General features: G+C 48.7%; 3 protein-coding genes and 1 pseudogene across 3 annotated transcripts; 3 read left to right on the plus strand and 1 right to left on the minus strand.

Annotated features, from left to right (window-relative positions):
* Positions 1-1,286: 1,286 nt before the first annotated feature.
* BBLN (bublin coiled coil protein) lies at positions 1,287-5,450 on the minus strand. Its single transcript, XM_066610903.1, has 2 exons — positions 5,338-5,450; positions 1,287-3,037 (listed from the first exon to the last, which is right to left on the minus strand). Exons 1-2 carry the CDS (start codon positions 5,417-5,419, stop codon positions 2,841-2,843), a joined length of 279 nt encoding a protein of 92 aa, XP_066467000.1. The 5' UTR covers positions 5,420-5,450; the 3' UTR covers positions 1,287-2,840.
* A 1,510-nt stretch (positions 5,451-6,960) lies between these two features.
* Positions 6,961-13,127, plus strand: PTGES2 (prostaglandin E synthase 2). The gene is made up of 7 exons (XM_066610681.1): positions 6,961-7,240; positions 8,178-8,372; positions 8,938-8,993; positions 9,836-9,985; positions 10,671-10,871; positions 11,038-11,155; positions 12,697-13,127. Exons 1-7 carry the CDS (start codon positions 6,974-6,976, stop codon positions 12,853-12,855), a joined length of 1,146 nt encoding a protein of 381 aa, XP_066466778.1. The 5' UTR covers positions 6,961-6,973; the 3' UTR covers positions 12,856-13,127.
* LOC136635789 (5S ribosomal RNA) lies at positions 7,947-8,060 on the plus strand (annotated as a pseudogene).
* A 5,076-nt stretch (positions 13,128-18,203) lies between the features above and the next one.
* Positions 18,204-25,516, plus strand: ODF2 (outer dense fiber of sperm tails 2). The gene is made up of 6 exons (XM_066610868.1): positions 18,204-18,293; positions 19,720-19,798; positions 20,537-20,698; positions 23,214-23,339; positions 24,024-24,194; positions 25,331-25,516. The coding sequence occupies exons 3-6, from the start codon at positions 20,588-20,590 to the stop codon at positions 25,514-25,516; spliced, it is 594 nt and encodes a 197-aa protein (XP_066466965.1). The 5' UTR covers positions 18,204-18,293; positions 19,720-19,798; positions 20,537-20,587.
* Positions 25,517-25,930: the final 414 nt, after the last annotated feature.

Here is a 25,930-nt window from a genome sequence, read left to right on the forward strand (position 1 = left end):
CATCTTGGCCGGCTTTACCTGTGGGGAAAGAAGCTCTGGGGGCAGCTCCCATCCTGCGCTAGACTCATATCAACAGAAGAAGCCGCTTAAGACCACTTCAGTTTGCTGAAACGGTTGAAGATGTATTCCACACCCATTACGCAAGACAACAGGTCCCCTTGCTTTCAGCAGAACTCTCAGCAAGTATTTCATTCCATGATCACACTGGTCTTTATTAACATTTCTGCCCAACGTTGCATATACGCAGTGGGGACCCAATGCATACACCTGTGGGTCAGGCAAAAATGGGTTAGTCCTTTTGGAAACTTGGGGGAGGGATTACTAACGTTTTGACAGTAAACCAGCCTTTGAAGGTGCTCTGGTGACCACAATGATTTTTAAAAAGTTCTGCAGCCTTAACAAGGTCCTTTGGGTAGAGAGTTGGGCACAGTGGTCAACAGCAAGAGCTTCAGAAAGAGTTCTTTTGTAGTATGAAAAATCAGGTTGAACAGGTTGCTGGAAGGAATCTGCCCTCTTTAGAGCCACTATAAGGAGTTAACAGCAAGTGGGGAAAGGGCTGTAGCTCAACGATGAAGCCTTCTGCTTTGCCCGCAGAAGTCCCAGGTTCAATTGCTGACAGTATCTCCAGGTAGGACTGAGAAAGCCTGGCCTCTGAGCGGCCCGCTTGGAGGCAGGCTGTGCAGCATGGCCTTTCCCAGTTTGAAGAGACACTTGGCCAACAGTCTGAGGCTAAGAGGCAAAGAGGGAAGGCCCATAGCCAGGGAGACAGGCCAGGGACAGACTGCAGTTGCTCCCAGTGTGGAAGGGATTGTCACTTCCGAATTGGCCTTTTCAGCCACACTAGACGCTGTGCCAGAACCACCTTTCAGAGCGCGATACCAGAGTCTTTCGAGACTGAAGGTTGCCAACAAAAGCAAGGTTTTAAAACTGCAGTAACCTACTGGCATTTCTATTAATACCCTGAGGACTGCATTTAGGTGTAGAGCTAACTCTCACATGCTGCCAGCTTACACTTACATAAGAGGCTGGTGCTTGGAGAAAATGAGGTCAAAGGAAGAGTAGCTGCAAGCTGTGGGGATACTGTTACACAAAGGGAAGCTGTAAGAGTTGGTCTTCGTCAACTCCCCTGTGCCTTTCTTTCCTATCTCACTAGATTAGGTTTGGAAAAGAAACCCAGCCCATTGTCAGACCTTGTTTTTTGGGGCTTACAAATTGTTTGATTGTTGTCAAAATCATGAATTGGACCCACTCTCACACACATTTCATCCATAAACCAGAGACAAAAATCAGCCCATGACCATTTATTATCTCACTGATCACCAACACCACAGGTCAGTATTGTCTCTGTAGTTCAAACATCAAAGGAGGTCCATGTTGGTTGAAGTGAGCAGGACGTGCAGTTCAGATGTGGCTGGCCTCTGGGCAGATGTGAGTCTCAGCAATTCTGCAAGAGTGGACAAAGCTGACTGCATGAATTGACCAGTCATCCCGCTGCCAGAGGTCAAGATGAAAGGGCCAGCAGGAGTGGCATCAGAACTCAGCATGATAGACAACAGGCAGGAACATGTCCCTGGTTGCCTAGTTGCATCAGGCACTGGGAGGACTTGGGCCAGTCTTGCTTGGGGGGGTAGGGAAGAGAAGGACTTCTTCATTCCCTCCAAGCTCCAGCTCCTCTCCGAGGATGAAATTCATCCAGCAGGGTGTCAGGAAGCAAACTTGGTCCAGTGGACACAGCATTCTCTACACTGACCATCCAGGGTTTCAGCTAGGAATTTGTCCTACCTGGAGATGCTGCCAGAGACTGAATCCGGGGCCTTCTGCATGCAAGGTAATTTCCCCAAGAAAAAATGTAGCTTTATTTGGGGCGTTAAGTTCTCTGCAGGCTTACTGTGCTAACTAATGATGCCATCAGTGTGCATGGAAAGTCCCTGCCCTGAGGGGCTTACAATCTGGGTGTTGACATAAAGGGAGAGAAAAGCAGGGAAATCACCTGTTCCATTTACATGTATTTAAAATTTATGATAGGGAAGAAAGATGTAGGTGCCAAAAGCTTTGTGGACAAGCTGGGACTTAAGGACTTGGAGCAGGCTACCCCATAAGGGGCAACAAGGACTGAGTTATTTGGAGGGAGCTGGGGACTAGGATGGCTTAGGAGGGTAGAGGAGAGACAGGCAGAGATATTAAGGACCAGGAGCTTGTGCTAGATGTGGAATTAGGCCAGTGCTGAATTTTAAGATTCCCACAACATACAGGGCCCAGCACCAACAAAGACCACTCACAAGATAGCTGAAGGAACACCAGCAGTGGCAGACCAGATAACCACACCCTGAATGTGGTTCACTGCTCTGTTTTCCTTCCACACGTTCAAGGGGGATACATCAGAGGCAGATGCATCTAAAGAACAACCCCAGCTTGCACCAGAATTAAGGCCTGGCATCTCTTTCATCCTTGTAACCACTACTTGATAGGCAGAGAACTGGGGACCAGCAAGGATGGAAAACAGGATATACTTTGTTTGTTCCCTGAGCAGGGCTTATAAGTTTTCCCCAAAGCAAGTTTGCTTGCTGCTCACCTTAACCTGTGAGATCACACAGGGGAAAAATGGGTATTGATCTTGCTCCGTGTAGTCCACACCCCCCTCCTCCTCCTTGCAACCTAGAGGAGCACCCAACTCTCCCTTAAATTTCCATCTTATCACATTGCTGCCACAGTCCTAGACCCAAAGGAGAGTAGGGAGGAGACATGACATATGCACACAAACCAAAAAGTGTTCTGTTTGGAAGTATGACATTAAGCCGACGGACGAGAGTGGTCCTGTTGGAAGGAGCAAGAGACAGGTGTTAAGTGTCCGGCTCGGATCCTTGCCCATCGGCCTCCAGGTCTTCTCCTTCGCTCAGCTGCTGCTGAAACTCCAGGCGTGTCTGTCGGTTGGATTCCAGAAGTTCCTTCAGACGAGCGTGCAGGTGGTCATTCTTCTCCTCCAGGTGATCCAAGCAGGAGTTGATCTGATCCAGCATGGAATTGATGGCCGCATATTCTGATCGAAGGAAGCAAGACATGAAGATTTAACAGTGAGCAGCGTTATTTTTTTTTTAAGTGCGTTTACTGTTTTGTTCCAGCCTCCAACAGGCTAGAATGGCTCTTCCATTAGGCCAACTGAGGCACATGCCTCAAGCAGTGGATTAAGTGGGAGTGCCTGACTCCACTGCTTCTCACTTTCAAGAAGAGGAAGTATGGAGGATAAGAGTTGGGCTAGAGCAGTTGCTCCCAAGGAACCATGGAAACTAGCCAGGGCAGCAGGGTAAACCTTGTGAAAAGCCCACAACCCTATACAGTGTGTAGGATTGTAGCCCTAAAGGGGAGCTGTAGCCAATGGCCCAGGAGATAAAGGGAACCACCAGTCAAAAAAGTTTGGGAACCACTGGTAGAGCTATTTTCCATTTCCCTCTCTTCCCCATTTCCTCTTATAATCTAAAGGGGGGGCAGCAATGGAGGCAGCTGGCCTCCATCAGGTATGGGGGGCAGCCCTTGGCAGACCACCCAAGCTTTGGGAGGGCTTGGGCTGGTTCTGCTCTAAAAAGCAAATAAGATTAGAGAAGCCTGAGAAAGAGAATAGCATTCCCCGGAGACTTGGGCCTGGATTCAAAGTCAGCTTGGGGTCCAACAACCTTGCCTTCAGCAAGTTATTTATCAGCAAATTATTGCCCTGTAGCAATAGGAGGAGGAGGAACTGTTACACAAAAAAAATGGTGTTAGTAACGGCTACTTGATTTTTAAAAGTACTTAGTCAACACTAACGCTAATCGCTTTAGTTGATTGAACTGCCTACAAGAAAAGAAAACTAGCTCTTCAACAAGCCCTTGTTTTTAGAACAAATAATCTCTTAACTCCTTGAAATTTAAATGAACTTATTTCAGCATAAACTTTGATACCCAAACTGCACTAGGGGTGACTTCAGAAGAGGTACCGCAGCCCCTTATCTCACAGAGGGAATCTCTCTTCTGAAAGGCTGGCACTTGCCATCTACATATTAAAATAAAGTACTTGTAATATAGGTTTGTTTAAAAAAAATGCAGATATACGGCCCAATGAATTAGGTGCTCCTTTAGCCAAGCCAGAGATTTTTAAATCTGTTTCTTGGATGAGAAGAAGGCCACCCCAATTACCATGCAGTGTGAACATTAACGCTGATTTTTTGGGACGTGTGCATCCCGATTTCCTCCCACCGGCTTGGAGGCGTTTGAAGCTAAGAAAAACAAGAGTCACAACTAATCTTACAAATAAAGCCATTAGTGAAGCAGCAGCTGAAGAAGTAGGCCAAAGAATCTAGGAGAGAGCACAGCACAGACAGACATGAAGCACATCAACACCAGGACCCACTTTTTAAAATGACACTCTATCAGGACCCACCTAGATTGGGAGATCTAGAACAAAATGATCTTTATTTATAACAATAACCAGAAAGAAAGACTCTCAAACGTTTATCTCCCTATATTTACACAAGCTTGCAAACTTCAGGAGATCAGCTCCTTGCAGGGAAGTTAGCAGCTATCTTGCAAACTGCAGGAGCTGAGCTCTTGGCGGGGTCATGAGCAGCTTTGGTCCAAGTCCAGCAATCTAACCACTGACTACACCACACTTGCTCTCCAAGTATAGTCCACCTTTCAACCCCCAGGCTTGCAAAAATTATTAGGGAGGGGGGAAATGACAAAACAAGGGTGTCCTAACCTCCCCACCCAACCGCCCCTTGTGGAAAGAGGAACTGATGGTCGAAACAGATTCAAGTGCAAGTATATCAGCATTCAAAGCCCCCATGGCTACAGTCATGGAAAGACATGGAGAGCCCAATCCTAGGCATGTCTACTTGGAAGTAAGTTCCCATTATAATCAGTGGAACTTACTCCCAGGCAAGTCTGGCTAAGACTGCAGCCTGGATCAGTTCAGGAGGCTGCAAACCCACCAGCCCCACTTAGCCACCTCTGCGAGAAGAAAGCCTGAGTTTTTATGCGGTTTTGCTCCCGAGTAAGGCTGCGATTCTATATACACTTTCCTGGGAGTAAATGCCATTGAACACAGGGGGACTTACTCCTGAGTAGACAAGCATGGGATGGTGCTGTGAATGCACACAGGACCCTAGCCACGTCTCTATCAAGCCATCGACTGGGCATTTTCTGATCTCCACCCTTGCGCCTTCCCTCCCCAACACGCGTGTCCACTGGGGGGACCGTTCACACGTTCAGCTGCCAGCCAGCCAGCCAGTGTGCCCACACCCCCCCAAGGGAGAAGAAATCGAGCATCCCCCCCTCCTCTGAGGAAGAAGGCAGAAGCTTAGCTCACCCGCGTCCCCAAAGCCGCCACCATCATCATCCTCTTCCCCTCTCCCCACCGGCAGCTGTGGTTCCCCATTTGGCCCGGACATAGCGCTGGTGCTGCAGCTGGCCTTGCAAAGCCGAAGCCACGCCCCCTGCTTCCCGGATGGAACGTTGAGACAAGGTTGCAAAGGGAAGCCACGCCCCCTTCCTTTGATGTTTTTTCCCATGCCTTTCTGGTCTGATCCCCCTGAAATGGGGCTGGGTTGGGGCTTCACCTCCTCTGTCTGCCCCTATAGATGCTCCATCCATAGGAAGGAGAGGATGTCAGGGGAGCTAGACCAGATGATGCAGGGGCTGGATGGAGTGGATAGATAGGGGGATGCACTTTTCCTTCTCACACCAGGAGACACCCCTTAAAATGGAGTGTCGGGGGAGTTGGAACAAACTATAAGAAAAGATGTCTTTACTCAGTGAAAAGTGTTGGTCTGTGGAACTCCTTGCCACAGGATGGGGTGGTGACATCTAGCCTTGGTGCCTTCCAAAGGGGGTTGGGCAGATTGATGGAGGAAAAGCTGATCACAGGTGGCAAGACTTAATGTGGGGCTAAGGGCATCTGGAACAAAAGGAGCTAAGGGTATCTTGGTACATCCGTGGGGCTGACTGAGATGGTTGCCTCAGGCAGCAAGCCTGGCAAGGGGTGCCTACCTCCAGCCACCTTTCATTCTAAACCCTAGTGGAGGGACAAGGACTAAGGCTGCAATCCTATACACTCTTTCTTGGGAGCAAGCCCCACTGAACACAATGGAATTTACTTCTGAGTTAGACATGCATAGCCTTGTGCTGTCAACATGTGTGCCTTTAAGAATAAACCACGCCCCTCCAGTCTGCTTAAATTATGCGTTTATAGGCTGATTGGTCCTCTGGCAAAAGATGTGGAAGGGTAGAAAATACTATAGCCAGAAAAGGGGGGGGGAAATACTGGGTGAATTTAGCTTCCTGCCCCCACCTCAGTCTATGAACACTGAACTGAATCTTTTCTGGGGAGGGGGGGGAGAAAAGTCAGGAAAAATGCATAAATAGTGGAAGGAGAGGAAGAATCAAAGGTCACCCTTATGCTTGCTTACTTGAGAGTAGGTCCCACTGAGCTCAATGGGACCTGGGATGCCTCTTTTAATGCACCACCCCTATGATCCAGGAATCTGGGGATGGATCTGAGACGCCTCTTTTAATGCACACCCCCCCGCCCCATGATCCAGGAATTTGGGGATGGACCTGGGATGCCTCTTTTAATGCACACCCCCCTCCAGCCCCATGATCCAGGAATCTGGGGTGCAAGGGATGGCTCTGGAAAGCCTCTTTTAAATGCAATAGCAGAATTTTACAGCACAATCCCAGCCCTGTCAATTCAGAAGCCAATCCGAAGAAAATGCAATGCCCAAAGAAGACTGCAGTCCCCCCCCTGCACACTTTCCTGGGAGTAAGCCCCATTGCACACAATGGGATTTACTTCTGAGTAAACCTGCTTAGCTTGCCCTCTTAGAATGCATAGAGAGGTTGGGAGGGTGGGTGGGGGGTGTTAAGAAGCCTCCCTGGGTAGCGCTGTCGCTTTAAATGCACGCCTCTTCCCTGCAAGGGCCCTCCCCACGTCCTCTGTTTGGAAGATGGCAGCTGTTTGCAGTGCCTGGAGGTTCCTGGGGCGCTGGGCGTGGGGGCTGCAGGGCTCTGGTCCCCAGCAGCGTGCAGGGGGGCTTCTGCTGGGGTCCAGCTGCCGGGGGACCCGTGGCATCGCTTCCTCTGCAGCAGGGGGCTGGGCGAGGCAGAGCAGACCTGTGCTCCTGGGGGCTGCTTTGGCCCTGGGGGGCACCCTGGGGCTCTGCCAGACTCTGCGGCCCCACTTCGCGAGCCAGGAGCAGCAGGCGATCGCCCTGGTAAGGGAAGGACGCCGGGCAACCCCCTCCCACCTGGCTGGAGTCCCTGGCAGCCTGGCAAGCCCCTGATGCCCTTGCTTGTCATTGCAAAGTAGTTGCAGGGTCCCTTCTGATGTCCCTAGTCTAAGAAGTGCATGCAGCTGACATACATGCAATTGACATGCTCTGCCCCTGTGGGGCATGCTCGGCTGGCATGCTCTGCCCCTGTGGGGGAGTGGGGCATGCTCGGCTGACATGCTCTGCCCCTGTGGGGGAGTGGGGCATGCTCGGCTGACATGCTCTGCCCCTGTGGGGGAGTGGGGCATGCTCGGCTGACATGCTCTGCCCCTGTGGGTGAGTGGGGCATGCTCGGCTGGCATGCTCTGCCCCTGTGGGTGAGTGGGGCATGCTCGGCTGGCATGCTCTGCCCCTGTGGGTGAGTGGGGCATGCTCGGCTGACATGCTCTGCCCCTGTGGGTGAGTGGGGCATGCTCGGCTGGCATGCTCTGCCCCTGTGCGGGAGTGGGGCATGCTCGGCTGGCATGCTCTGCCCCTGTTTGTGAATGGGGCATGCTCAATTGACAGGGATTTGACAGGTTGGGCACTGAGGTCTCCCATCCATCAGAGGATCCACCTGGCTGGGCCATCCCCTAGCTTCTCTGTCACAGTGGGCTCCAATGCTGTTAACTGCCTTGAGGCACATGCAGTTAACTCACTCACTTGAGTTGCTCACTGCCTCTCTGCACATGCCTGATCTCGTCTGATCTCAGAAGCTAAGCAGGGTCAGGCCTGGTTAGTACTTGGATGGGAGACCGCCTGGGAATACCAGGTGCTGTAGGCTTATACCAGAGTCTTTTGAGACTGAAGGTTGCCAACCATCAACTCTGGGGCTGATTATTAGGGAGGGTCTCTATCCAGGTCAATGTCCTAAAACTCTGGCTGTTCTCTGCCCCTTCAGCCCCCTGAAGGTAGCCTTCAGCTGACTCTGTACCAGTACAAGACCTGCCCTTTCTGCAGTAAGGTGCGGACTTTCCTCGACTATCATGGGCTGGCTTACGAAATCGTGGAGGTGAATCCGGTCATGAGGAAGGAAATAAAGTTCTCCGCTTACAGAAAAGTGCCCATCCTTCTTGCCAACGCTGGGAGTGCCCTGGTAAGTTGTACCTGGATTGGCTGCTAAATGACAAACTCCTCAGATTTTCACCAGACAGAGCCTGTGGCAGAGGTTGGGATTTGTTGGTAGATCTCTGTATTGATTTGCACTAGATCAGGAAGGGATTTGGATCCCTAATAGTTTATTTAGCACCATCCATGGATGTGGAACTTTGAATAAAGACAGTAGATAATTGGCTCTGCCTCCCAAGACAGTCTAGATAGAAAAAAGATGCCTGGGGGTTGGGGCACATGATTGAGACATACAAAATTATGCAGGGGATGGACACATTGGGTAGAGGGGTTCTCTTTTCCCTCTCATATAACACCAGAGCCAGGGGACATCCACTGAAATTGAGCAAGTTAGGACAGACCACAGAAAATATTTCATTACCCAGCGTGTAATTAGTCTGTGGAACTCCTTGCCATAGGATGTGGTGATGGCATCTGGCCCAGATGCCTTTAAAAGGGGATTAGACAAACTGTGGTTCAGTGTCCTACTGAATAGAACTGGTTGGCTTTTAAAGTGTACTGTAATTGTCTGTCTGTTTCCCCCACCGCACTAGCAATTGAACGACTCTTCAGTGATCATCAGTGCCATTAAATCCTACCTCGTTTCCAGGTAAGGAATTAAACTCCAACCTGCGGCTCTTTGTTCCCTTCCCACAGCGCCAGCTGAACTCTTGTTCTTTGCTTTTTACTACTTCAGGGCTTGCTTCCCCCAAAAAGCAATTGTTAAGGATGTTTGCGTATATGTGTTTGATCAAGCAGTTTATCAAGTGTGTGTGTGTGGGGGGGAAGTGAACTAGTTTAGCCACTGGTACTGTTTTTTGCTGTCCATGATCAGTGCACTAATGTGGTCATGGATGGTGCTTTTCCAAAGTAGCTTGGAAGCTCTGCTCATTTTTGCACCTGGTTCTGACTTTCTCCGCCAGAGGACATATCGAAAGATAGATGATGGAAACTTTGCATATTTGGGTCAAGTAAACACTTAGGAAGCTGCCTTATATGGAATCTGACCCTAAGCCCACCTAACTGTGTTGTCAACACTGAAAAGCAGGATCTCTTCCAGTAGGAATTTTTCTATGCCCTTCTCGGAGACAGTGAAGGGGGGGGGGTGCAGATTGCACCTGGTGAAGCACTCAGGAAGATACCCCCTACTGGCCAAACTGTGAAAATCTTGGTATTTTTGAATAATGCCATCATGTTCTATATCATTCGATGGGTACTTTGATGAAGAACACAATGAAACAAATCTCATTGAAATATCTGTAGATGGTACCATTCGAAAATACCAAGATTTTCACAATTTTGGTCAGTGGTGGTGTCACCCAGTGAATGAGAAAGGATTTTCTGCATGCAGGCCTTGTCTGGTTGCTCTTCTAGAACTTTCTCTGTCGTCTTGCTTTGAGTGCTCTCGGAAAAAAAAATTGGGTGTGCATTGACAATCTTCCCTTTTTGTAGGAAGAGTTTGGAAGAGATTGTATCCTATTATCCTCCCATGAAAGCTGTGAACGACCGGGGCAAGGAAGTCGTGGAGTATGGCAACAAATACTGGCTGATGCTGGATGAGAAGGAGACGGTGCATGTTTACCCTGTCAAGGAAGCAAGGACGTAGGTACTGGGGTCTGTGTATGGTACAAACAAACTGACTTGGGTTTGTTACGTGCCTGACAGAACTTTGTCTGAGGGGCCGTTGACCAGAATTTTGGCCTAGGAATATTTTTTTTAATGCTACTTAAAAAAAAAAATACTTACCTGCGGGTAGCTACTACCAACTCCTACGTATTAGAGAACAAAGACAGTGCTGGAAAGCACTGACATAAGGGGTTAGGATTGCGCCCTTAGTCTTCCCCACCCCGTTTACCAGTAGCCCGCTTAAGAAAATGCAAAACAACCACTAAATTTGAGTGTTGGGAGAGTTAGAACAGACAAGAAAAAATATTTCTTTACTCAGCGTGTGGTTGGCCTGTGGAACTCCTTGCCACAGGATGCGGTGACGGCGTCTAGCCTGGATGCCTTTAAAAGGGGATTGGACAAGTTTCTGGAGGAAAAATCCATTACGGGGTACAAGCCACGATGTGTATGCGCAACCTTCTGATTTTAGAAATGGGTTATGTCAGAATGCCAGATGCAAGGGAGGGCACCAGGATGAAGTCTCTTGTTATCTGGTGTGCTCCCTGGGGCATTTGGTGGGCCGCTGTGAGATCCAGGAAGCTGGACTAGATGGGCCTATGGCCTGATCCAGTGGGGCTGTTCTTATGTTCTTAACCAACCTTCTATCTCGGCTTGTCTGCAGGGAGGAAATGAAGTGGCGGAAGTGGGTGGATGACTGGCTGGTTCATCTCATCTCGCCCAATGTATACCGTACCCCTGGAGAAGCCCTGGCGTCTTTTGATTACATCGTCCGCGAGGGAAAGTTTGGCGCTGTAGAAGGTTTCTTTGCCAAATATGTGGGGGCTGCCGCGATGTTCTTCATCGGCAAGAGGCTGAAAAATAGGTTGGTGGCTCTTAAATAGTATTGCTCGGTTTTCTCTCAGTCAGTTAGAAATGAATATATTTTGAGCTGTTTTTGCAGTCGTTTTACGTTGTCTGCAACCCAAAGAATGGGCATAGTCGATGGATCAGTGGCAGGAGGGTACTTTAAGCATTCTCCTTTGACGCAGGCACCATCTGCACGAAGACGTCAGAGAAGATTTGTACAAAGCCGCCAACGACTGGGTAAAAGCGGTTGGCCGGCATAGACTCTTCATGGGAGGAAACCAACCCAACTTGGCAGACTTGGTAAGGAACTGGCCAAATGTGAATCAGAACTTGACCATGGTTTGAAACTGTCTGTCCCATGCACTGGCCTGGTTGGGACATCTTTACCAGACCATTGTTTGACCGTCAGAGTTGAGCCTCAGGTATCTGTGCTCCCTCTTTCCCTTGCGTTTTCACCTTCTGTCCTGTGCTTCCTATATAGGACCTATAGTTTGGTTGTAGCAGAGGCATCACTAAAGTTGGTGTCACCTGGTGTGAGAAATCATGGTGTCCCCCCCATGGAGCTCCTCCCGTACCAGACCATACAGAATCCTTAGCCATGTTGTTTTGGTATTGATGTTACTTGTGAATCGTAATTCCCATATATCACTGAGTGTCAGGGCAATAGCACTGACAAATAACTAGCAAAATTAAAATTATACCTTTTAAATTACAATACCATAGTCACATTTAGGATCAAGCTGTATGTGTATCCAGTAAGAGGGTGTGCAACATTTTTCACTTTACTCTGACTTGTGAAATAAATGGCTTCCTTGCTACATTTGTAGGGTTATAGAGCACCTATTTTGCATACAGAAGGTCTTGGGTTCAATCACTGGCATCTCCCAATAGGGCAAAGAGAAATTCCTGTCTGAAATTTTGCAGAGCTGCTGAGCAACACACGCCAAGAATCTGCTTCAGCTGGATGTGTATCTGGTTTGCAACATCCATAGTTTACCCATGTCTAACAGCCCAATCTGATCTACACTTTCCTGGGAGTAAGCCCCATTGACTGCAACGGGACTTCTGAGTAGACATGCTTAGGTTTGGGCTCTAAACCTCCTAGAACCGATCTACAGATCTCTGCATCCCAGGCTTTTAGCCGATGTTCTTTCTCCCAATTCTGACAACACTTATATCTTTCTTTGTCTCTCTGCAGTGGTGTAGCTAAGGGGGGGTAGGTCGGTACATTGCCCTGGGTACCAGGCCTTGAGGAGGTGTCAAGGGAGCCGAAACTAGTGGCTAAAATTGTGGAAACCTTGGTTATTTATGAATAATGCCACCATGTTATCTATAATGTGATAGGTAGTTTCAAGAAGTTGAGTCTAATGTATATGGACACTTTTCTGTTTAACACCCTGGTTTTATTGTTTATGCCAATAAGGGCGCAATCCTAACCAACTTTCCAGCACTGACATAGCTGTGTCAATGTGGTGTGCACTGCATCTTGCAGTGGGGATGCCGTCAAGGGGGCCCCCTCAAGGTAAGGACATGTTTGTTACCTTAACTTGGGACTGCATTGTGGCTAAGTCAGTGCTGGAAAGTGGGTTAGGATTGCGCTGTAAAGGCTTTTGGCTTTGACTTTGATAGGTAGTTTAATGCAGAATGTAATGAAACTGTGTTGAAATATCTGTATTCTATCAGACGCTATGGGCAAACAACCAGAAAGGGAAAAATAAAAAAACACTGCCTTATGTAACAAAAAGTAGATTTCCGTAACTCAAAACTGACCAATGCGGCTGACTGTTCTGAGAGCCAATGAGATGTAGTTATGTTAGTTTCCCTGCTTTCTGTCCACCCAGGCAGTGTATGGTGTCCTGCGAGTCATGGAAGGCTTGGAAGCTTTTGAAGACATGATGATGCACTCCACGATTCAGCCTTGGTACCGCCGCATGGAGGTGGCCATTGGGCAGGCTGCAGTGACCAAGCAAAGTCTAGCGGGAGACTATCTCCATGGCTGAGATGTGCGGTTGTGTGAGGAAGCTAGTAAAGGAAAATGGTTTTGTTTTCAAAGCTGCACCTTAAAGAACGCAGAGCAAACTGGAATGGGCATCAAATAGCCCCAGCATAGAGCTAGTCTGGGTTTTGGGGTTGTGGGGAGCCAAGAAAGCAGTAGAACCAAAAAAAAAAAAAAAAAAAAGTATGCATAGCAGTTCATAAACATTAGGCATACACAGAAGGGTTGTACTTGCTCAGACATTTCTGATGTGAATCGGACTGGACAGCTAAGTTTGCTGTGACTGCTGTGCTGGCTAGAGGTCATCCCCCCTTTTCTAGTCGCATTTTGATGTCTCAGCTCTTCATCTGCATCTTCCTGGCTGTCCTCTGATAACACTGTATAGTATTTGCTTTTAAAAGGTTTGAGTTTCCTGAAATACGTCTTCTGGCTGCGGTGACGGCATCTGTGGGAGGAATGGTCCAGCTGACGCACCAATGGGACGCTTGGCCCATTGCGCAGTTCCTACAGAGGAGGCATTGCTTGTAAGAATGACTGTTGAACACACGCAAGTGGCAATATAACAATTGTAAATAATTGAAAGGATGTGATGCTTGCATGTTACAGGAGTGTATACATGTGGAACAGCCTTCTGAACTTTTAATGCTCCAGCCCTAAATACCATTGTGTGGTGTGAATTCTGCTGAAATCCATACAATTTGTTTCAGTGTCACACGCTGGAGTGTGGGCCATAGGTTGTAACTTCTCTGATTTCCTGCTTGGGAGATTTCCCCTCTCATAATAGCTGGGGCCATTTCTCACAGTAACTAAGAATGGGGAGGGGGGGCAGAAGATATGGACTGGAATCTTCACTTACAGAATTTTGCACACTTTGTGCACGGAAATACTGTTCTCTTTGAGTGTGTTCGGTCAAATGGTTGCAGCGTGTTGGGCTGATTGTGCAAAGCCTTCAGGAATAAAGCCTTGACGACTTGTGTGTGTGTGTGTGTGTGTTTTCCCCCCTCTAGGTAATGCGGAAGAGAAATAAATATTTGCAATAAATTAATTTTATTAATTCCTGGAGGAGGCTGGTTAGAAGGAGGTTAAAAGGGAGGGTAAAAAGAGTCCAGTCTCTCCAGAGTGCATGGAGGCTGCTTAAAACAACAGTAATAGAGGCCCAGCAGAGGTGTATACCGCAAAGAAAGAAGGGTTCCACTAAATCCAGGAGAGTGCCCGCATGGCTAACCAGCCAAGTTAGAGAGGCTGTGAAGGGCAAGGAAGCTTCCTTCCGTAAATGGAAGTCTTGCCCTAATGAAGAGAATAAAAAGGAACATAAACTGTGGCAAAAGAAATGTAAGAAGGTGATAGGGGAGGCCAAGCGAGACTATGAGGAACGCATGGCCAGCAACATTAAGGGGAATAATAAAAGCTTCTTCAAATATGTTAGAAGCAGGAAACCCGCCAGAGAAGCAGTTGGCCCTCTGGATGGTGAGGGAGGGAAAGGGGAGATAAAAGGAGACTTAGAGATGGCAGAGAAATTAAATGAGTTCTTTGCATCTGTCTTCACGGCAGAAGACCTCGGGCAGATACCGCTGCCCGAACGGCCCCTCCTAACCGAGGAGTTAAGTCAGATAGAGGTTAAAAGAGAAGATGTTTCAGACCTCATTGATAAATTAAAGATCAATAAGTCACCGGGCCCTGATGGCATACACCCAAGGGTTATTAAGGAATTGAAGAATGAAGTTGCAGATCTCTTGACTAAGGTATGCAACTTGTCCCTCAAAACGGCCACGGTGCCAGAAGATTGGAGGATAGCAAATGTCACGCCTATTTTTAAAAAGGGAAAGAGGGGGGACCCGGGAAACTATAGGCCGGTCAGCCTAACATCCATACCAGGTAAGATGGTGGAATGCCTCATCAAAGATAGGATCACAAAACACATAGACGAACAGGCCTTGCTGAGGGAGAGTCAGCATGGCTTCTGTAAGGGTAAGTCTTGCCTCACCAACCTTATAGAATTCTTTGAAAAGGTCAACAGGCATGTGGATGCGGGAGAACCCGTGGACATTATATATCTGGACTTTCAGAAGGCGTTTGACACGGTCCCTCACCAAAGGCTACTGAAAAAACTCCACAGTCAGGGAATTAGAGGACAGGTCCTCTCGTGGATTGAGAACTGGTTGGAGGCCAGGAAGCAGAGAGTGGGTGTCAATGGGCAATTTTCACAATGGAGAGAGGTGAAAAGCGGTGTGCCCCAAGGATCTGTCCTGGGACCGGTGCTTTTCAACCTCTTCATAAATGACCTGGAGACAGGGTTGAGCAGTGAAGTGGCTAAGTTTGCAGATGACACCAAACTTTTCCGAGTGGTAAAGACCAGAAGTGATTGTGAGGAGCTCCAGAAGGATCTCTCCAGACTGGCAGAATGGGCAGCAAAATGGCAGATGCGCTTCAATGTCAGTAAGTGTAAAGTCATGCACATTGGGGCAAAAAATCAAAACTTTAGATATAGGCTGATGGGTTCTGAGCTGTCTGTGACAGATCAGGAGAGAGATCTTGGGGTGGTGGTGGACAGGTCGATGAAAGTGTCGACCCAATGTGCGGCGGCAGTGAAGAAGGCCAATTCTATGCTTGGGATCATTAGGAAGGGTATTGAGAACAAAACGGTTAGTATTATAATGCCATTGTACAAATCTATGGTAAGGCCACACCTGGAGTATTGTGTCCAGTTCTGGTCGCCGCATCTCAAAAAAGACATAGTGGAAATGGAAAAGGTGCAAAAGAGAGCGACTAAGATGATTACGGGGCTGGGGCACCTTCCTTATGAGGAAAGGCTACGGCGTTTGGGCCTCTTCAGCCTAGAAAAGAGACGCTTGAGGGGGGACATGATTGAGACATACAAAATTATGCAGGGGATGGACAGAGTGGATAGGGAGATGCTCTTTACACTCTCACATAATACCAGAACCAGGGGACATCCACTAAAATTGAGTGTTGGGCGGGTTAGGACAGACAAAAGAAAATATTTCTTTACTCAGCGCGTGGTCGGTCTGTGGAACTCCTTGCCACAGGATGTGGTGCTGGCGTCTAGCCTAGACGCCTTTAAAAGGGGATTGGATGAGTTTCTGGAGGAAAAATCCATTATGGGGTACAAGCCATGATGTGTATGCGCAACCTCCTGATTTTAGGAATGGGTTAAGTCAGAATGCCAGATGCAGGGGAGGGCACCAGGATGAGGTCTCTTGTTATCTGGTGTGCTCCCTGGGGCATTTGGTGGGCCGCTGTGAGATACAGGAAGCTGGACTAGATGGGCCTATGGCCTGATCCAGTGGGGCTGTTCTTATGTTCTTATGTTCTTAATTTTGCTGCTGCTGTTCTCTGACCTTGCCTTGGTTCTCTCTCTTGAAGTCTTTCAGTGGGAAAGAATATATTGCAGGGATAGCTGCAGCGAGAGCCTCTTGTGCTGCCTTTCACCTAAAATGGTATACCGTTCTTAAATATGTATATACTACTTAAGATCTACCACCCTAGGATATTTTGGGGCTAGAGAGGCTACATGATAAAAAGGTAATGATAACATTGAAACCCCATTTCCTTCTCTCAGTTATGCTGGTGCTTCCATCTTTCCAGGGCCATGTGGCTAGTGCTTAGTCTCCATAACCACCAACTTGTAGTGGTGGGCCAAACTGGAGCCTGTTTAAAATACACAGAAATAGTGTGTGGTACAGTCCTTCCTGCCACAGGTCACTTCAAGTTGCAGGAGGAAGAACTGCATGGGCATTTCCTTGACTCGAAAAGCTAAGAAAACCTGGATGGATGGATGGATGGATGGATGGATGGATGGATGGATGGATGGATGGATGGAAAGAAGTAGGGGCTATGGATAGATAGATGGATGGGACATGGATGGATGGATGGATAGATAGAAAGAAGTAGGGGCTATGGATAGATGGATGGATGAGACATGGATGGATAGATGGATAGATAGAAAGAAGTAGGGGCTATGGATAGATAGATGGAAGGGACATGGATGGATGGATGGATAGAAAGAAGTAGGGGGGATAGATAGATGGGACATGGATGGATGGATAGATGGATAGAAAGAAGTAGGGGGGATAGATAGATGGGACATGGATGGCTGAATAGATAGAATGAAGTAGGGGAGATAGATGGGACATGGATGGATAGATGGATAGATAACTGATTGTAAGCTCCTTGGGGCAAAGATGTGCCCTTTTGCACTTTAGAAAGCAGCACATCTGTGGAGTGCTAGGAAAAGAAAACCCAACTGATAGGTGGGTGGGTGGTTAAACAGATGGGGGTATAGATGGATGGATGGATGGATGGATGGATGGGGGTGTAGATAGACAGATAACTGTAAGCCCCTCAGGGCAGAGACCTGCCCTCTTGCGCTTTATAAATCAGCATCTCCATGGAGCTCTAGGAAAAGAAAAACCAACTGATAGATGGGTGTGTGTGTGTGTGTGTGTGTGTCTATATACATACCCATACACACACACACACACACACACACCTATATTTACATACACACACACTGAGGTGTGTGTGTGTGTGTGTGTATATATATATGGGTATGTATATGTGTGCGTGTGTGTATATACACACACACGCACATATATATATATATGAAAAGAAACTGTACTGAGGGCTGCCTGCCTGTGAGCCTCTCGGGGCAGAGACCTGCCCTTGCTGTCCAGGGAGGGCAGTGCTGCGTGTGCGCTGTGGGGAGGGCATAGGAGGGCGGGAGGCAGCGCAGCTCAGGGCCTGTCCTGTGGAGGGGCGCCCTGAGGGGTCCTGCCTGCTTCCCCCCACAATGTCATTTTTTTATTATTTTGAACGTTTTGAGGATTGACAGCAGTGGCTGCCCCGCCTCGGTCTCCATGGCGACGGAGCTAGGCCGCAGAGGCGGCGGTTGGGGTGGGCGTGGCTCTTGTGACGCAGGGCCACGCCCCCTCCCCGAGCGCGCCGCCGCGTCCCTCCTTCCCCGCCTGTCTGTGTGCGGCTGACCGCGCAGGCGCGCGCGTGCGCAGAAGCCCCTGAAAGAACTCGGCGGCGGCGAGGAGGGCGGGGCCCTGTTTGAAATCGTCCAATGGCGTGCGGGAGGCGGAGCCGGAAGTCGCTCTGCGCAACGCGCTGCGGCTGGAGCTGTTCGCCGCCCGGCCAGTGCGGGCCGGGCTGCAGCTGCGTCCGCACTTCTTGGCCGCGCCCCCCGTCGCCGCCGGGTCCCCATGGCAGCAGCTCCAGCGCCCTCTGCGGCGGCCCCGGCACCAGCACCAGCTACCGCCGCCTCAGCCTCAACTTCGAGGACGTCCTGAGGCGCAGGCTCTGCGGCCGCTCCAGGACCGCCTGGTGAGCCGGGGGGCTGAGTGACAGCCGGGTGACAGCCCAGGCCCGGGCACCTCTGCTCGGGAGGAGGCCCCTTGCAGTCAGTGGGCTTACTCCCAGGTAAGGGTGGGGGCGGGCGGTGCACGGGTGCACCCACGGGGTGGGTGGGAGGCAGCCTCAGTCTATGCACGTCTTCCCAGGAGGAGGCCCCTTGCAGTCAGTGGGCTTATTCCCAGGTAAGGGTGGGTGGGTGCATGGGTGGGGGGCTTGAGAAAGCAGGGGGGCTGCCAGCCCAAGCCTATGCTCAGAAGGAAGTCCCCTTAGAGTCAGTGGGCTTACTCCCAGGTAAGGGTGGGTGGGTGGGTGGGTGGGTGCGTGGGTGGGGGGCTTGAGGAAGCAGGGGGGCTGCCAGCCCAAGCCTATGCTCAGAAGGAAGTCCCCTTAGAGTCAGTGGGCTTACTGCCAGGTAAGGGTGGGTGGGTAGGTGGGTGCGTGGGTGGGGGGCTTGAGGAAGCAGGGGGGCTGCCAGCCCAAGCCTATGCTCAGAAGGAAGTCCCCTTAGAGTCAGTGAGGCTTACTCCCAGGTAAGGGTGGGGGCGGGCGGTGCACGGGTGCACCCACGGGGTGGGTGGGAGGCAGCCTCAGTCTATGCACGTCTTCATAGGAGGAGGTCGCTTGCAGTCAGTGGGCTTACTCCCAGGTAAGGGAAGGTGGGTGGGTGCATGGGTGGGGGGCTTGAGGAAGTAGGGGGGCTGCCAGCCCAAGCCTATGCTCATCTACTCAGAAGGAAGTCCCCTTAGAGTCAGCGGGGCTTACTCCCAGGTGAGACTGGGGGGCAAGGAGAAGGGTGCATGGGTGCCCGCCCACCCACCCACCCAAGAGGGGTGGGGGGCAAAGGAGGCAGCCTCAGTCTATGCATGTCTACTCAGAAGGATGTCTCCCTATAGTCAGTGGGTTTTACTCCCAGGTATGAGTGGGTGGGTGCGTGGTAGGGAGGGAGGGAAAGAGGGTGGTTATGGGGGGGGCTGAGGAAGGAGGGGGGCCTGCAGCCCGAGCCTGTCCACGTCTACTCAGAAGGAAATCCCATTATAGTCAGTGTGATTGACTCTAGTTAAGAGTGGGTGGGAGAGAAGGAAGAAGGGGGGAAAGAGGGTGGTTGTGGGGGGCTGAGGAAGGAGGGGGTGTCAGCTCAAGCCTATGTATGTCTACTCAGAAGGAAGTCCCCTTGTAGTTAATAGGATGTACTCCCAGGTAAGATTGAGTGGGTGGGAGGGAGGAAAGAAGGGGGAAAGAGAGTGGGGGGCTGAGGGAGGGTGGTGTGGCAGCCTAAGTCTAAGCATGTCAGCTCAGAAGGAAGTCCCCTTATGGTCAATAGGATGTACTCCCAGGTAAGAGTGGGTGGGTAGGTGGGTGGGAGCGAGGGAAGAAGGGGGCACATGCTAACTGCATGGGCAGCATTCTGACAACTATTTGCGGGTTACTACTGCAACTCACTGTGTAGAGAGCATGCAAAACCAGTAGTTTTCTCCTCCTTATGTGCTTGCAGGATGTCCCCATCTATGAAGAGCGGAATAGTAGTCTCTGCTCAAAAACAACTCTCATCAGGCTCTGATACCCTTGTGTGTGTAAGTAACTGTGCTGTGAGCCTTTTCCTTCCTATGCTGGATAGGCTAAAAGAAGTTTGTCGCCACGTAATGTGGGTGGGGAGGGCTGTCCTTGAGCTTTGCATTTTCTTATGTAGTGTGTCTCTGATGGCCATTGGAGGTGTTGTTAAAACTGTATGGTAACTGTGATTGGAGGCGCATGGGGGAAAGAATTCACACTCGGCACTTAATATTATGAACTAGGAGATGCAGGTGGATTCCAAGTGTCTTAAGATGTCAACAGTTCCTATATCAGGTTGTTTTCTGCATGTTGAGTATTTAGTCATGATCCTCCCTGAAATAAGGGTTGTTGTGGTCCAGGTTACTGAGCATTTATTAGTGCTTTTACAACTTGAAAAGAGGGTTTGTTGATCTGTGTATCGGTGCGCCAAACTGGAGCCTGTTTAAAATGTGCAGAAGCAGCATGTGGTACAGTCCTTCCTGGCCTAGGTCACTTCAGGTTGCAGGACAAAGAACTGCATGCAAAACCTTCCGTTCACATGATAAGCTTAGTATGCTGGGAATTTTTAGTGCACCCATCATCCTGGTGGGGCTGATTTTCCACAGCTAGTCCAGTGAGGACTGTACGATGTGATATCTTTGTGCGTTTGAATTGGCATGAAGCTGTTGCGTGCCTACACCTTGCCAGTGAGAACTGCGGGTCCGTTTTGATGGGCATAAGGAAGGAATTGTTGTTATTTCCAGTCTACTTATCCACAGGTCCTTTTTCCATTCTTTTGATTGTCCTTTCCCGCTTGTCGGAGGAGAACCATGAAGAGCCGCTCCACAACTCCCCCTTTGCACGTCCATGTGGATGAAAATACCCCTGTTCATGTCCATATTAAAAAGGGTCAGAAAACACCGCCACCTGCCAAACCCCAGGTACGAGTGTGCAGCTGACTTGGCTACACCAGGAGGGCAGAAGTCCTTGGAAGCTCCAACTCAATTCCTACTGCCTGAGATGTCAAACTGATCAGCAGGTTGTAGTTAGATGCTCTTTGAAGTTTACCAATTCAAAAGTCCAAGTATTAGTCCTGATCCTAGTAAGTATAGCTGTGATTAAGGTTCCCATCCTGTGTGCACTTTCTCAGGAGCAGTGAAAAGGTTAACTTTGGCTGCAGCTTGCAGAGACTAATGCCCTGGAGAATAGTAACCCTTAATTATCGTGGCATTGTCCTCTTGCCCTCCTCTGGGCTTCTCCTGGCTGCCTGAACAGCCCTGACTGCTGAGTGACCTACAGATAAGACAAGGAGATGATTTACCCTTGATTTATTGGCAGACATTTCCCATCTCGTAGGCAAATACCTACCGTACTTATTCCTGAACTTTCTTAAAATAATTGGACATTTGGAAATTGAACAGTTACGTTGCATAAACTTCACCTTTAAAACTCTGCACAGCAGTTTCAGCTTGTGTAGGTGATTTCTCTCCATCTTCTAAAAATCAAATCCATAATCTCGTATCCAGTACTTCAGTTCAGATGTTGTTCATAGCATTGTAGACCATTCCAGTTTATTTTAAGAGGTTGACAAGGTCTCTTTTGGTGTTGACTCTCCTGAGATTGATTGTAGCAGGCAGATTTGTACACAAGAATGGTCTCTCGCATTTTTCTGTTGTGGAAATCTTGACCTTCCGTTAACTTGCAGTTTGTATCTGCGCTGCCTCTTGGTATCATTGTAGGTATCTTTTCACTGCCTTTTTTCTACTGTGCTCTCAGTAGGGCTTGTTGCTAGTATGACCTATGGATCTGGTGCCCGTTATATTTTTTTAATACTTAAAACAAGCTCCTTCCAAAACTGTTCTGCATTAAAATGCTAGGTAGGTAACTAAAACAGGTTGAGCCTCCCTAATTCGAAATGCTCCAGAGTCTGAAATGGGTGGCTGAGAGAATGACATGTTTGCTTTCTGATGGTTGAATGTACACAAACTGCTTCCTGCGCAGACTAATTAAAAATATTGTATGAAATGAGCTTCAGGCTCTGAATAATGCAGGGGTTCCCAAAGTGTGCGTTGCAACACCTTAGGGCATTGCGGCAAACTCATGGGGTTCCGTGGGACGTCCCACGTCACCCCTCTTACCTGTGTTCCTGGGCACAGGGGAAATCCAAATCCCACAAGATTTGGGTGCCGCCAGCTTGATTCTCACGAAACCTTGTGAGATTTGGGTGCTGTCATTTTGGATCTCGTGAGATTTCACGATCCAAGATTTACATGTATACTCCAAAATCCGGAAAAATCCAAAAGGCTTCTTGTTTCCAAGCATTTCGGATAAGGGATACTCAGCCTGTAGTGAAGTGATGCATCTTTTATAATACTTGAATAATTTCTTATTTAGCAATTCAGCTAAATTACAGTTTACAATGTGTGATGTAATGTGTCACACACAATGTGTCCTTCACAATGTGTGATGTTCAGAGTAAGTACTTCATTCAGCAATGAACCAAAAAATTGTTATATAGAACCCTTGAACTTCACAGGAAGCTGCTTGGATAAAGTTGAAGCCATACAGTTTGAGTGGCAGCAGATAGAAATGGTTCTGGCCCTGCCTTCCCTTTTTTTTCCAACTGGGTTGGATGTCATATGAGGACTATTGTCCTACGTGACATGTTAGTGTAAAGATTCTTCCTCTGCTACAAGAAGTAGTGAACCTGAATCATGACAGTCCTTAAGTTGTAACCGTAATTCCCCTGCGGACACTATGGATGTATATCTCATGGACACCAGTTACCTATGTGTATTCTATAATTCAAGCAAACAAATTGGGCATCTTAACTAGATGTCTGCTGGATCACTGGTGTGGTCAGGATATGTAAATACTTTCTCGGACCAGTTCATCAGGTTACCTCATAGAGTCCTTTTTCATAGAGTCATTTTGTAATGAAGGTCACTGCAGAGGATTGTGGAGATGCATTATGACCTGCCAGTTGAGGCCCCAATATGACGTAGGGAAGGAAGAGATTGGATCAACCCAAGGGCCCAGTGATGATCTAGAGCTGTAGTTTTGCAGCTTTCTGTTCCATCCTTGGGCTACATCTTTTTCAGCTCCAATCTTCATAGGGTAACCAAGGCCTTCATTGCATCATAAGAGACCAGGGGACATGGATGATGTCACAATGATATAACCAGCCCAGCACAAAGTGCTGCAGTGTGGTCTCCCACACTCCCCAGCTATGCGGTACCTATATTTCTTTTTCCTGGGCGTGGTTACTGAGACTGCACTGTGATGTAGAATGTGAAGCTTTTTCCGTGGTACTGTTCTGTTGGAATGACTTGGAGCAGGGGGTGGGTTGGGGGTGTTTCTCCTTGGGTTGCACAGTTTTGACACGAGCATTTGTGGCAAGGCTGTCCCACGTGCAACTGACTGGGTATGTTTTCCTTCTCTCTTCCGCTCACTTAGCAAAAGCACAAGCAGAAAATGAAAGGGGATACCGTGAATGTGCGTCGCAGTGTCAGAGTGAAAGCTAAAGTCCCCTGGATGCCCCCGGGCAAAACATCTTGCAGAGATTCAACTTACAAGTGGGAGGTACGACAGCTCTGGCTTCTATGGGAAGCCTTATAGTGAACCAGTTGCTTCCACCCTGAGAATTGTATTCAGGGAGAGTTTGGGAGTGGGCTGCAGGGCTTTTAAAAACACTTTGTGTAAGTGTTGTCACATAGAGCTGTTGTCACATAGTGGTTAAGAGACTAGACAACGAGTGGGAAGTTCCTAGTTGAAATACCACCTCTGCTGTGAACTTAGTTAGGCAAATTGTTCCCTAAATTTTGACCTCCCCTTCTGAAGCATGACTAAACTGATCGTTCCCTCTAGGCGTAACCAGTCTAAATTTTTCAGAAGATGGCTCCTTGTCCCCAAAATAAACACAAGTAAAGCCCCAGCTTTCCTTTTTTGTAAACCTTTGCTTTTGGGGCCAGCCTTATTTTTGTTCTGAAAAAATACTGGCGTGTATTACAGGGCTGTTAACATTACTGGCGTGATGTACTGAAGGTCTTGGAGCACTACAGAAATGTGTAATATTTCCTGATAGACGTACATTTTGTATAGATGAGGCTAGGTTACAACTGACATGTGGGACTTTAGGTCCCGTGTCAGTGCCTGGAACCTTCTGAGAGAACCATTTGTGGGTTTTGTCTTTGCTTTTTATGTTTGACTTGCTCTCTAGGGTTTCTAACTGTTTCTGATTGCCATCCCTGTCCCGTCCTCGACCAGGGACCAACCCACCGCCTGGAAATCACTCCTCCAGACTCAGATAAGTTACTGTCAGTGCTCCGCCTGAGCGATCTCTCAACGGACGAGGAAGACGCCATTCACTGCAAAATGAACAAGTACGAGAAGAAGATTGACAGCTTATTGAACGTGGTGGGCACGTTGAAAAATGAGGTGAGGGAGTTGGGCTTGTGTTTCACCACTTGTGTGCTTGGTCAGGCAGTAGCCTTGGTCTTTTAAACGGTGGGATAGGGACCTTCTTGTACACATTTTCTTTACTTGTAGGCTTTTTTTATTGTATTGGCAACCTTCAGTCTCGAAAGACTATGGTATCGCGCTCTGAAAGGTGGTTCTGGCACAGCGTCTAGTGTGGCTGAAAAGGCCAATCCGGGAGTGACAATCCCTTCCACACTGGGAGCAAGTGCAGTCTGTCCCTGGTCTGTCTCCCTGGCTATGGGCCTTCCTTCTTTGCCTCTTTGCCTCAGACTGCTGGCAAAGTGTCTCTTCAAACTGGGAAAGGCCATGCTGCACAGCCTGCCTCCAAGCGGGCCGCTCAGAGGCCAGAGTTTCCCACCTGTTGAGGTCCGCTCCTAAGGCCTTCAGATCCCTCTTGCAGATATCCTTGTATCACAGCTGTGGTCTACCTCTAGGGCGCTTTCCCTACAGGCTTTTTTGTAGGCTTATATATATATATATATATATATATATATATATATATATATATATATATATATGTAATTTTATATTAAATTGTGCTTAAGTTCATTTGGTTTTTTTAACTCCCAGGCACTGTCTGTTTGTTTTCACATTTTTATACCATCCCTTCCTCCAAGGAGCTCAGGGTGGTATACGTGGTTCCGTCCCTCCTTTTGTCCTCTCAACAACCCTGTGAGGCTGAGAGAGAGAGTGACTGGCCCAAGGTCACCCAGGGAGCTTGATGGCTGAGCAGGGATTTGAACCTGGATGGTCCATGTCTTAATTCCAACTCCCAAGCCACTATGCCATCCTGGCCTGCAAACCTTGTCTGTGAACCTGGGGCCCCGCAAAAAATGTTTCCAGTTGGGCCCTGCAGCTCCTAAGGCCAGCTCTACTCCCTTAGCAGCCAGCAGGAGCAAGTTGCTCCCATTTCTGGTTGTAGCTTTCGTTTAGGAACAGGGCTGTGATGGTTCTCAGTTACCTTTTTCAGGCACAGTGGGTGCTTGCTGGAGAAAGCCATGGACCTGAAGGTACTGCCAGAGCAATCTTAATTTCCAAGACTCTGTCTTGGAAACTTTCTCAAGCTGCTGGTGAATTTCTGTCTCTCAAACCAGGTCATGTGCCCTCAAGTCAAAATGCCCAAGCGCGATGAAAACCGATGTGTGGCTAAGCGTATTCTGGAAGAGCAGAAGGAAGAGCTAGAGGAGGTAACTCAGGAGCTGGTTGAGACGGAACACGAAAATAGCCTTCTCCGGCGCAACATTGAACGTATGAAAGAGGAGAAAGATCTTAGCATGTAATTAAGCTTTTGATCCTTTCCTGGTTGCAGAATGTTGGGTTTGGGGAAATGCAGTTAAAAATCCTGAAGTGCCGTAAGAGGGCAACAAGACCATTCCAGAAGTGGACACTGCCACCCTCTGGCCCCAGTAATAAGCTTGCCCATTCCTTTAGCTGCCATTATGTGGATATACGGTAGTGCTTAAGCTGGGCAGGGCCTGACTATGCTTGCAGCAGAATTGGGGGACAGAATTCTGAGATGGTAAAATTGACTGTACGTCTTCAAGGAAGCTGTTGGTGGAGAAGGCCATTTTTTACTCTTCTAATTTTTTTCCTAAGAAATTCTCCTGCCCTGCAAGTAGAACCACAAGAGCGTGAGAAAGAGAGGTTCTAGTCTTGCCTTCTGCCTAGCAGGGCAGTTGTCAGCTTGCAGGGAG

This window comes from Tiliqua scincoides, chromosome 16 (assembly GCF_035046505.1).
Source record: "Tiliqua scincoides isolate rTilSci1 chromosome 16, rTilSci1.hap2, whole genome shotgun sequence".
Taxonomy (NCBI): Eukaryota; Metazoa; Chordata; class Lepidosauria; order Squamata; family Scincidae; genus Tiliqua; species Tiliqua scincoides.